This window comes from Bos taurus, chromosome 10 (assembly GCF_002263795.3).
Source record: "Bos taurus isolate L1 Dominette 01449 registration number 42190680 breed Hereford chromosome 10, ARS-UCD2.0, whole genome shotgun sequence".
In the NCBI taxonomy this organism is placed as follows: domain Eukaryota; kingdom Metazoa; phylum Chordata; class Mammalia; order Artiodactyla; family Bovidae; genus Bos; species Bos taurus.
Window position 1 is genome coordinate 88,754,002 of NC_037337.1, and position 12,722 is coordinate 88,766,723.

Genomic DNA, 12,722 nt, shown 5'->3' on the forward strand with positions numbered 1-12,722 from the left:
TGAAGGAGACAGTGCTAGAGACATGTATTTAGACATTCTCGTCGTACAGAGGGGCACTGAAAACCAAAAGAGCAGATGAAATCACCAAGAGAGTGAGTACAGATGAGAGGAGAAGAGGACTAAGCATGAAGCCTGTGCCACACCTACATCCACACTGAGAAGGTGGGCAAATGACGAGGATGCAGCAGGAGAGGATAAGAGAAAACAGCCAGAAAGACAGGGGGAAAACAGGCAATCGGGTCTAGGAAACAAGTGAGCAAAATGCTTCAGAAGGAGGGAGTGACCAACTGGGTCAAATGCTGAGAGGCCAAACAGGACGAAGACTGAGAAGGACTAAGACGTTGCAATATGGGAGTCGTTTCAGTTGAAGTGTTGGGGCAAAATCTGGACTGGAGTGGGTTCAGTGGAAAGCAGAAAGAAAGACATTGCTACATTGAAGAACTCTGCTTTAAAAGAAGAAAGGAGCCGTAAATGAGGAGAAAGGATTGAGAGAAGGTTTTCTCCTGAGATGGGAGAAATAACCATCTATGCTACTTGCAATGATGTGATATAGGACAAACTGAGGCCAAGCTGACTCAGGAATCCCAGACGCCAGCACTGACTGTGCAGTGATCAGGAGCAGAGCACTGGCCTGTGTTATCCATGACCAGCTCTACTGGACAGCCTGGACAGCCACACTTAGGTAGAGAAGACTGTTCTTTTACATTTTCAGTCATCTACTACCAAAGATGTTAAGGCATTTTCCAAAGGTTCTAATGAGAAGCAACAAAACCAAAATATAGCTTGAAATCTAAGGAAACCTCAACATGGTTTCTTACACTGGGATCTAAGAGCTGTTGAGGGCTTACAGGCAATCTCTGGGACCTATGAATTTTATTATTGTTTTTAAACTTTATCATAATAAGCATTTTGAAATCGGTTTGCCAGTTTGACACTGCAACGATACTCAATTTAAACTTGGAATGACTGAGCATAGGGGATAGGACATCTGTTTTTTAAACTTCCACATCCTGAGTTAACAGTAAAAACAGTTTCAAACTGCTGAATGCAAAGAACAGCTAAATAACGAAAGAGAGACCTCAAGATTCAAAAGTCAAAAAAACTTTCTAAAAAAAGCTACATTGTTGCTATAAACAAAAAAGCCTAATAGGTGACAGGGAAACTCTTGCAAACCTAGTAACATCACTAGTGCAAAAGGGGAAAGTGGTAACATTTCTGTGGTTTATTCTAGATTTAGATGCCCAGTGAGAAATCCCTAGAAGAAATAAAAACAGACAACTATTCTATACCATGAAATGTGATTTAGCAAAAAAAAATGAATAATTGAAATACTACACCATGGGGCTTCCCTGGTGGCTCAGACAGTAAATAATCTACCTGTGATGCAGGAGACCCGGGTTCAATCCCTGGGTCGAGAAGATCCCCTGGAGAAGAGAATGACACCCCACTCTAGTATTCTTGCCTAGAGAACCCCATGGACAGAGAAGCCTGGTGGGCACAGTCGATGGGGTTGCAAAGAGTCAGACACAATGGAGCGACTAACACTTTCACTTTTTTTCACTTTTTATACATGGATGAATTCCAAAAACATTCCAAGTGAAAGAAGCCAGACACAAAAAATTATACACTGTATGATCCCATTTATATGAAATGTTTAGAGACAGAAAGTAGATTAGTGGCTACTAAGCGTGGGGTGAGGGAGGAAGGGAGATTGTTATTACATATGGGTTCCTTTTTCAGATAATGAAAACGCTCTAAGATTAGCTTATGGTGCTGGCTGTATGTTTTCTGTAAATAGTAATAAAAATCATTCAACTGTACGTTTTAAACAGGTGCCCTTCATGGTATATGAATTATATCTCAATAAAGCTGTTTAAAAAAAAAACAAAAAAGCAGGGGACTTCCTTGGAGGTTCAGTGGTAAAGTATCCACCTGCCAACGCAGGAAACACAAGTTTGATCCCTGATGAGGGAAGATCCCACATGCTGCCGGGCAACTGAGCCCGTGCTCTGGAACCTGAGCTGCAGCTACTGAGCCCACGTGCCACAGCTACTAAAGCCCTAAAGCCCTAGAGCCTGTGCTCCCCAACAAGAAAAGCCACACAGCAAGAGGCTCGAGCACTGCAACTAGAAGACAGCAGCTCCCACGGTAACGAAGACCCAGCACAGACAAAATTAAATGAATAAACAAGCATTAGAAGAAAAAAAAGTGTTGGATAACGAACAGGGGCCTACTGTAGACCACACGGAACTCTGGCCCAGTGTTATGTGGCAGCCTGGATGGGAGGGGAGTTTGGAGGAGAGTGATACAAGTATATATATGGCTGAGTCCCTTCACTGTTCACTTCAAACTATCACGACATTGTTAACTGGCGATGTGCTGTGCTTAGTCGCTCAGCTGTGGCCGCTTCTTTGCAGCCCGCCAGGCTCCTCTGTCCATGGGGATTCTCCAGACAAGAAGACTGGAGTGGGTTGCCACTTCTTCCTCCAGGTAATCTTCCTGATGCAGGGACTGAACCTGAGTCTCCAGCACTGCAGGCAGATTCTTTACCGCTGAGCCACCAGGGAAGCCCGTGTGGTAACTACCCACCATGATTTGCCCCTGACTTCTGGGTATTTCCTATTTAGATGTTGGAACATTTTTATTAACTCAAGCTTTTACTGTTATCTATCACATACATGTTTCTGACTACTAGCTTCACTTCACATAATAAAGAAATCAGACTGAGAAAAAAACATTTTCATCCAAAACACCACTAGTAACAGAGAATCAAGCAGTAAAGAATTCCAACAATTTTATGCAAGTTATGTAAAACAGAACACCCCTATGCAAAACTCACCTTTACTAGCATGACTGTGTGGTTCATTTCTACCCAAAGCAACATAGAAAGAAGAACTAACATAAATAGTTTAAGAGGCTCTCTTTTGTAATGGAATGAGGGAAAAAATAAGGATGTGGTTACAAGCACCACTCACTCAGGAAAATAAGAAAGTAACAACATTATATTTGCATTTTACGATCCTAAGCAAGCACTTTCCCTCCCCTCTTTCCGGTGCCAACACTTTAAAAATGGCCTATCCCTCTCACTACATCTAATCCAGCATAAAAAGACGCACACGATCTACCATAAAGCCAAAGAAACCTTCCTTCCCTTCTAAAAGCTGAACTGTTACAAGAAAATGGCAGAATTCAGGTTTTAGCTGCTAATGCCATCTACTATGAAAATCCTACTGAAATGGATTTGAATGACTGAGTACAGTCGTCCCATGAACAAACTCTATAGGTAAATGTCCCCTCTGTTCTACATACTTCCTCCCGTTACTTCCTTTTTCTTTTTTTTCCTCCCGTTACTTCCTTCAAGAATTATTTCCTGATTCACTCTGTGCTACTCAGCTTACTTTTTTGTTCTACGTCTGCATATAATCCAAGTACTATTTACCTGCACGGTGCTTTGCAAAGGCCTATGATTTTGAAGTGTTTGTGTTTCCTCAACAGAATCAGATTTAAGAAGAAAATCTACGTGTTCCAATCCTTCTACACAAAGTGAAGTACACACACAGGCAGTCCCAATGCTTCCAAACAGTCAATTTACCCTCTGGAGACGTGAAACAAGTTCCGAAGACAATGTCCTCCTTCACAAAGGAGTTCAGATGCATCCCACGGGTTCATCTGTTCTTCCATCACACTGTGAAAGCACACACCAGCTGTGCACACTCTCCAGTCACTCCCCTGCTCAAAACTGCCTAGGACCTCTCGCTGCCTACCAAACATTCAAACACAGCTTCTCACACATGCACTTTCTAGGCTGGCATTCAGAATGAGTTCTAGAGTTCAGAAAGCAGGGTTTTGCTTGCGTCAGTTAGGGCAACAAGGAAGGGCAGCCTGTGGCTCTGGGGCTGGGGAGGGGACAGCATGGTTGACTGAGAGAAGAGGGCCTGGCTCCTCAGTTCTCCCAGTTTCAGGATCCCCAATCCCCATGCTGACTGGTTTCCGCCTCCTAGGAGCTGAGGACGCCCTTTCCTCCCTCGTGTTTCCTGGCGCTTTATTCCCCTCCCCGCGTCTCGCCATCTACTCCCAGTATCACTGTCCCCTCTCAGTGCTGGTCTCACCGCCGCCACGTCTGCCTCGCTCCTCTTACGCCGCCCCATGAAAGTGAGAGGTTCGGTGGGCCACGAGCGCCCAACTTCCGAATCCCTTCTCTGATCGAGCACATGCCCTGGCCTGGAGGGCCACCCTCTCCATACTTCCCATGCGAGAACACTCAAGTTTGCTTTTTGCAAGATCGGACGTTATTTCACTCTGATTCTATTTACTTATTTTTTTCAATGGAAAAAGGAAAAAAAAACATTTATTATGGGAAAAAGAAAATCTTTTATCATTTAAAATAATAAAATCGAAAAACTTAAAAAATGCCCATAACGAAAGTTTTGGTTTGAGAAAAAACATACTGTTGTTCCTTAGTACAAGACACCTTAGGCTTTGTTTGTTTGTATTTTATTGGAGTATAGCTGATTTACAACAATTTTTTAAAGAGCAGATAATACATGTATATTATACTTCACTACAGAGGCACAAAGGAGTATGCAGAGAAAAGTGAGGTGAGGGGAAGACGGTCTCCTCCCCAGAGACAAGCATTACATCTCTGTTTACCATGACTAAAACAAGACTGCCTTCCATGGAAACAGAGTAGCTCAGTCACATTCTGCTTGAGGGTCTGTGTTTTGGGGAGTAGAGGCGACCTGTGAACAAGACAGGAGTGTACAACACGTCTATGACAAAACACAACACGTGTTCTGAAGAACACGATCTTTCCTGAAGACTGTACACAACTTGGGACACCATACGGTACTGTGAACAGACCCGTCTCCACAAGCCAGTTCTAACATCACACATCTTGGGAAACATTGCTTAACCTGTGAACTGCAGCTTTCTTAGCCATTAAGTAAGTATAGATTTTTGTGATGATGAAATTATGTTAGATCCTCTGATTTCTTGTCCTCACTTTCCTTGTGGAATGTTTTCATCTAACTGCATCTAGATTATTATTACTTTTTAAAATTTTAATGTATACCCAATGCCTAGAGAAAAAAAATCAGTGAAAATAGCAAGATAAGAGGCTTCCATTTACAGAATCAAAGACTGACAATTACCTTTTGTTCCTCTCTTTCGGTTGCATGGTGACACTTTTCAATTCTCCAATGCCTCAAGAAATCTCGAAGATATCCAAAGAGAGTGAGGACACCATACCCCACATAAGTAAGCACAGCAACCAGCATTGGTGTTTCTTCAAAACCTTCATTAAAGGGTCTTTTATACAGTCCTCCATTTTCTGTAACATGATGTATCTAAAAGGGAAGTTAAAAATGTTTATTTCAGTCATGGTAAGCAAAAGATTACTACTTAAAATCTGAGTCCCGACAGATGTGTAACCTTCAGAATTCTCTAAGTAATTGTCAAAAAAAAAAAAAAATCCAAACATCCACTAAGTTCTAAGCAGGGCACAATTTTTTTCAATGGAAATAAGTTTCAAGTTACATATATTTTAGATGAACAGCAAAGAGAAACAAGGGAAGAAGGACTGTCTAAGAAAAACACTTAACACTGATTTCTATCGTTTTATTTTATGAAAGAGATCCTAAAATGGTATAGTTGAAGAATGCATAATTTTCTTTGTTCTAATGAAGAAAACAGAAATGGACAAAGAGAAAGCCTGTTCTGAAAACAGGCATATTAGCTTACAAATAATCAAAAGTAAATTCAGTTTTAGAATAAAATAAAACATTCATAAATGTTTTACTAGCTTATATTCTTAAAGTCATCAAGCCATAGCATTTCAAATAATTATCACCACGAGGCCCTATGAAAACTCACAGTTTATACTGGCCTTTGTTGTTAGTGCTAACACAAATAAATTATGTGCAGAAGTCAAATGCTTACATAACAGTGATCCAGCATTGTATAAAGCAAAGTGAAATCTAACACGAGGGGAAAAACTGTTAGAGTGATCAGTAACAGTCCTGAAATCATTCTGTTCTCCTTCATCCTGACCTAGTGACTCTTTCCAAACACTGTAAGATTATGCCTAGCTTCCTTTTTTTGGGATATCCAAATTTTAACACATAAACACCAAGGTACTATACTTTTGATCCCATAGGATTACTCTTTGTTCAATTTTAATGGAAATGTTGCTTTAGAGTAAATTTCCACTGAAGTAGTTTGTATGTACTTTTAATCCTAACTCTGAAACAACCAACTGCTGTGAGGATGGTCAATCACAATTTCAGTTCAGTTGCTCAGTCTTGTCCGACTCTTTGTGACCCCATGGACTGCAGCACGCCAGGCTTCCCTTTTCCATCACAATTTATAATCACAATTTACCAGGAACATATATTTTCAATTGAGCACTGTACTCGAGTTAAGAAGAATTCCAAAGGAATAGAAGACTCTTTCTTGGCCTCTCAGGCAACCTGATCCAAGGACTAAATATATTTTAGATTTCTGTATCCTGGGAATGTTAGCTTGAGAAAGCTACTAGAATGCTACAAGTCAGAACAGTTTGGGAAGAAATTACTATATTTGATGGAGGAAAGACATTTGCATAGGCAAGATACATGGAATCTGTTGGTACTAATTCAATTTGATGCCTAAAGAACTTCTGAAAACTATTCATAAAACTGACTTAGGTCTTTATCCATCTCTTCCCGAGAGATGGAAGTCTGTGTTAACATCTAGTGCATAGTAAACTTTTATGCAGGAGCAAAGCTGTAAAGTGTTCAGAATAGAATAGTTAAAAATAAGTCAATATTTGAAGATTAAAAAATTGTTTAAAAGTAATGTAAGCAAGCTATTAAGCTGGACAAAGCAAAATCAAGATCACTTAAAACACAAGAAAAATAACATCCTGACCCTTTAAAAAAAAAAAAAACTATAAAAATATTTTGCTGTAAGAACACTGTGTTTGAATACCAGTACCTAACTCACCTTTTAACTCTGAAATTGTTTAAACTGTTTTTTCTCAATAGAACATACGAATAAAAAGTAAGGCAATTTTCAGAGTTCCTACGTCTCTAACAAATGTGTGGAGATACATATGCCAGGAATGCTGTGGGTGGATCTCTTTAAAAAAGACATTTGCCTTTATTTTCAGACACACCCAAACCAGTAAGACTATGTAGATTTACACAGTTGGTTGGACTCAGCAGGAAGCAGGAAGTTTAATCCTTAGTTTGCTTTGAAATATTGTGTGATTCTCTCATAGCTTCATTTAATAAAATTAAATGCATTTTAGTGAACTGAGATTCAACTGTGAAGCAACTTCTATAACGTGGCCTCAGTCAAAGCACGTGTGTGTGAGTCGCTCAGTTGTGCCCAACTCTTTGTGACCCTGTGGACTGTAGCCTGCCAGGCTGCTCTGTCCACGGGATTCTCCAGGCAAGATTATTAAGGCAAGAAGGCTGGAGTGGGTTGCCAGTTCCTTGTCCACGGGATCTTCCCAACCCAGGGATCCAACCCAGGTCTCCCACATTGCAGGCAGATTCTTTACCATCTGAATGCTAAATGTGAACTCTGACGTGATTCAAATAAAAATAATGGTGTTATCACCCAATATGTGTATAATATTCCATAAGGGAAAGCACCAGGTTGATTTCTGTTCACTGTACAACTAGCACTCAGGATAGGATTTATTAAGTGCTAACAACATTCAGAAAACAAAGATCATGGCATCCGGTCCCATCACTTCATGGGAAATAGATGGGGAAACAGTGGCTGACTTTATTTTTTGAGGCTCCAAAATCACTGCAGATGGTGACTGCAGCCATGAAATTAAAAGACACTTGCTCCTTGGAAGAAAAGTTATGACCAATCTAGACAGCATACTAAAAAGCAGAAACATTATTTTGTCAACAAATGTTCATCTCGTGAAAGCTATGGCTTTTCCAGTAGTCATGTATGGATGTGAGAGTTGGAATACAAAGAAAGCTGAGCGCTGAAGCATTGATGCTTTAGAACTGGTGTTGGAGAAGACTCTTGAGAGTCCCCTGGACTACAAGGAGATCCAACCAGTCCATCCTAAAGGAAATCAACTCTGAATATTCATTGGACAGACGGATGCTGAAGCTGAAACTCCAATACTTTGGCCACCTGATGCAAAGAACCGACTCATTTGAAAAGACCCTGATGCTGGGAAAGATTGAAGGCGGGAGGAGAAGGGGACAACAGAGGATGAGATGGTTGGATGGTATCACTGTCTCAACGGACGTGAGTCTGAGTAAACTCTGAGAGCTGGTGATGGACAGCGAGGCCTGGCATGCTGCAGTCCATGGGGTTGCAAAGAGTCGGACATGACTGAGCGACTGAACTGAACAAACAGTAAGTACTCAATAATGTTTCCTTCTGGGAATTCCCTGGCGGTCCAGTGGTTAGGACTCTTGTGTTTTCACTGCCACAGGTACGGATTCAATTCCTGGTTGGGAAACTAAGATCCCGCAAGTCAAGCGGGAAGCGGCCTTTTATTACTATTTGTATTAAAGAAAGTTGGCACCTTGCAGCTCAACAAATATTTGTAAATGAAAATGCACATTATGCTCTTTGCTCTATCACAGAAGGGATTAACTTACGGAGATTACCCAATTAATGTTAGGACACCCCTAGAACTCAGATCTGACCCTTTCTGGTCTCAACTGAACTGGAGATCAAGTTCACTCTCAAGTAACACAGGCTATAAGCCCTTACAGGGTTATTTTATATTCTGGATTCACCCCACAAGAGGGCTCCTAAGAAGCCTTTCAGTCATTCTAACTTGATAATTATACTGACAACAAAGCAATTAAAAAATTAGCATTTTATTCCCTCCAGGTTAAAAGATTTTACATTGAGCAGACCAGAGTGTGACACTGTTAGTACTAATCATCAAGGGGTCACTCTGATACATGGCAAAATCAATACATTATTGTTAAGTTAAAAAATAAAATCGGTTTAGTAAGCTAAAAAAAAAAAATAAGTGTGTATGCATCAAACTAAAGAGCTTCTACATAGCAAAAGAAACAATCATCAGAGTGAAGTGACAACCAATGGAATGGAAGAAAATATTTGGAAAATAAATATCTAGGTATATTAAAAAAAAAAAAAAGAATGCCAATTAATAGCAAGATACATTTCCTTGAATGGTAATATTTTTTTTCCTAAAATAAAAAAGGCAAATAAAAATTTTTTAAGTCAAGACTATAAGCACACACCATAAAACATGATGAAGCCTCTTGATGGAAGTGAAAGAGAAGACTGAAAACATCAAGCTTCTTGATGAAAGTGAAAGAGGAGACTGAAAAAGTTGGCATAAAACACAACATTCATAAAACTAAGATCATAGCATCTGGTCATCATTTCATGGTAAATAGATGGGGAAACAATGGGAACAGTGGCAGACTTTATTTTCTTGGGCTCCAAAATCACTGCAGATGGTGACTGCAGCCATGAAATTAAAAGACGCTTGCTCCTTGGAAAAAAAGCTATGACCAACCTAGACAGCATATTAAAAAGCAGAGACATTACTTTGACAACAAAAGTCTATCTAGTCAAGGCTATGGTTTTTCCAGTAGTCATGTATGGATGTGAGAGTTGGACCACAAAGAAAGCCGAGCGCCGAAGAACTGATGCTTCTGAACTGTGGTGTTGGAGAAGACTCTTGAGAGTCCCTTGGACTGCAAGGAGATCCGACCAGTCCATCCTAAAGGAAATCAGTCCTGAATATTCATTAGAAAGACTATGCTGAAGTTGAAACTCCAATACTTTGGCCATCTGATGCGGAGAACCGACTCATTTGAAAAGACCCTAATGCTTGATTCAAAGATTGAAGGTAGGAGGAGAGGGGAAGACAGAGGATGAGATGGTTGGATGGCATCAAACTCAAGGGACATGAGTTTGAGTGAACTCTGGGAGTTGGTGATGGACAGGGAGGCCTGGCGTGCTACAGTCCACGAGGTCGCAGTGTCAGACACGACTGAGCTACTGAACTGAAAAAACATGACTTTTAGAACAGAGGTGGCTGGTGGGCTACAGTCTATGGGATCACAAAGAGCTGGATGTGACTGACAGACTGAGCACGCACAGGAGGGCCTCGGGCAGAATGTTAGGGGCTGAGTGTTGGTGTCTCTGCCCCCATTCAGATGTTAAAGGCCTAAGCCTTTCTGTGTGAAGGTGTCTGAAGGCTGGGCCCTTGGGGGATAAATCTGTTTAGGTCCCAAGGGTGGGGCCCTTTTGATGTGACTGTGTTCAGTCATATCCAACTCTTTGTGACCCCACGGACTGTAGCCCACCAGGCTCCTCTGTCCACGGGGTTTTCCAGGCAAGAATACTGGAGCAGGTTGCCATTTCCTCCTCCAGGGGATCTTCCCAGACCAGGGAACTAACCTGAGACTCTTTCTTGTGTCTCCTGCACTGGCAGGTGGGTTCTTTACCACTGTGCCACCTGGGAGGCCCTTGACGTGACTGTTGTTGTTTAGTCATTAAGTCATGTCTGACTCTTTAGCAACCCCATGGACTGTAGCTTGCCAGGCTCCTGTCCATGGGATTTCCCAGTAATCCCAATAATACTAGAGTGGGTTGCCATTTCCTTCTCCAGGGGATCTTCCCAACCCAAGGATCGAACCTGCATCTTCTGCATTGGCAGGCAGATTCTTTACCACCAGGGAAGCCCATCTGATCTTAGAAGAGCAGGCAGAGATCCCCACTGAGGAAAGGCCACGTGAGCATACTATGAGAAGTGTCTGTCTACAAGCCAGGAAGAGAGGGTCCTCAGGAAGAGGGTCCTCCCCAAGAACTGAGCCTGCCAGCACCTTGATCTTGGACCTCCCAGTCTCCAGAATAGTGAGAAACAAACATCTGTTGTTTAAGCCACCCTATCTATGGTATTTTGTTAGAGAAGCTTGAGCTAAGAGAGAGGTAAAGGGACATAATGCATATAACCTACTCTCAACTGGTTCAGGAAAAAAGAAGTGTGTGTGTATGTGTGGAGAGAGAAAATAATAGGGAATTTTCTTCATGAACCATTTGTGAGTCAGCAGCAGTTATAATGTATCTTTATTTTTTAGTACTTCAGTGCGTACTTCTAAAAACAAAGACATCCTCTTACCTAACTACAGGACAATTATCAAAATCAGGACATTGCTAGAGTACTAATATGGACTTTATTTAGATTTTGCTAATTGTCCTAAGAGTGTCTTCTATAGCAAAAGAAAGATTTGGATAATGTATTGCATTCTCTTTCCTTTCAGAAAAGAAAAAAAAGGAGGGGATTTCATTGTAAAATAACTAGAAGGAATAATCCTGAGCAGAGGTTTCAAGAATCCCATAAAAGCAAACAAAGCAACTATGCAATGAAGCAATAATGAGGAAGTAATTATTAGAAAATGGAACCTTACGTTTGTGATATAAACACAAAATCACAGAAGCATGATTTCTTTTAAAGCAAACACACACATTCCCACTGAACGTGACAGCAGGGGGACAGGACCTGCCTTAGCACCACAGAATGTGCCCACCTGGAGGAAAGCTTGGGACAGACGCTATTTTAAAAACTAAAATTCAATATGAACCACCCATTACGCCTCAGCAATCAAAGGACTGTTATGTCTTTTAAATGAACCCTATTCATTTCCAGCAATATGCTGTGTTGTTCCTTAAAAATCAGTTCTGCTGAAATGGTCTTTTCTTGGAATTTTCCTGCAATGTACTAGCCTCTCTTACTGCCTACCACACATACTAGAGAAAATAGTTTGGAGCTTTACGCCCATAACACAAGCTATGCCACACTCTGAACGTGTTATTTCCAGAAGTGTCCTCATTTTGAAAAGCAGGGAGTCCACATTTTTTTTTCTTGCAATCAGGATAAACTCCTGATTTCTTGATTAGTATCGCAGATGGAATGGACTAAGAAATGCTTCCAGAGCCAGCTGTATTTTCACATGACCATATTCCTTTTGCAAACTCCAAGTATGTACACTCTGCGTGATTTCAGTCTGCGGCTCCCTGTGCGCTCTGGGCAGTGGTGCTCTGCACGGGAGTTCCTATCGTCACCCACTACCCACATCTCTGTAGCAATCCGCTGTCTCCAGATAAGCATCAAGGTAAGACAGATGAATGTCACAGGAGATAGTGTGCCAGGGCGGGTCTGCGCAAATCTCACATCTTCCCTGAGGTCTCTCCCACCTCTACCGTGTTCTGCGCCTGTAACGCAGTGCTCGCCACCCTGGCTTTGTAGTAGCCGCAAACTGGAAAGGCCACCAGAGTCACATCAGTCTCCCTTTTCTGGGAATATTCCCTCACAGCTGGGGTGGGCGCCTGGTGGTCACACCTGTGCAGTAGGACCCGATTTCCTGGCTCCCAACTGGCTGGCACAGGGGTAGGCACCTCTGCCAAAATGAACCTGTTAACTCTCTCACGCGGGGATTTAAAATTTCATTGGTGAAGGAGTCTGAAGGGCACTGGACCGCCAATATCCTGGGGAAAAGGTCCGCACCCGCCGCAGGGAGTAACTCCCAGCACTGCGTTACTTCCTGTCATTTCCCCTTTTCTGAGTGGCTCGCCAACGCCTCCCCACCCCTCCTTTTGCTTGCATACTCATCATCCTGACAATAAGTCGCCTTTTTGTTCAGTGAGAGTCAGCTGCTATCAACTGAAAGAAATTTAACAAACACAGATTCTGTGTTAAAAATATTTTAGAACTT

At 41.7% G+C, this 12,722-nt stretch overlaps 1 protein-coding gene across 1 annotated transcript in view; it reads right to left on the bottom strand.

Moving 5' to 3' along the window:
- SPTLC2 (serine palmitoyltransferase long chain base subunit 2) overlaps nt 1-12,722 on the bottom strand; it is a 95,274-nt gene that overhangs the window by 64,724 nt on the left and 17,828 nt on the right. Inside the window, 1 exon segment of the mRNA NM_001099081.2 lies at nt 5,151-5,345. Within this exon segment, the coding sequence (NP_001092551.1) occupies nt 5,151-5,345 (195 nt within the window).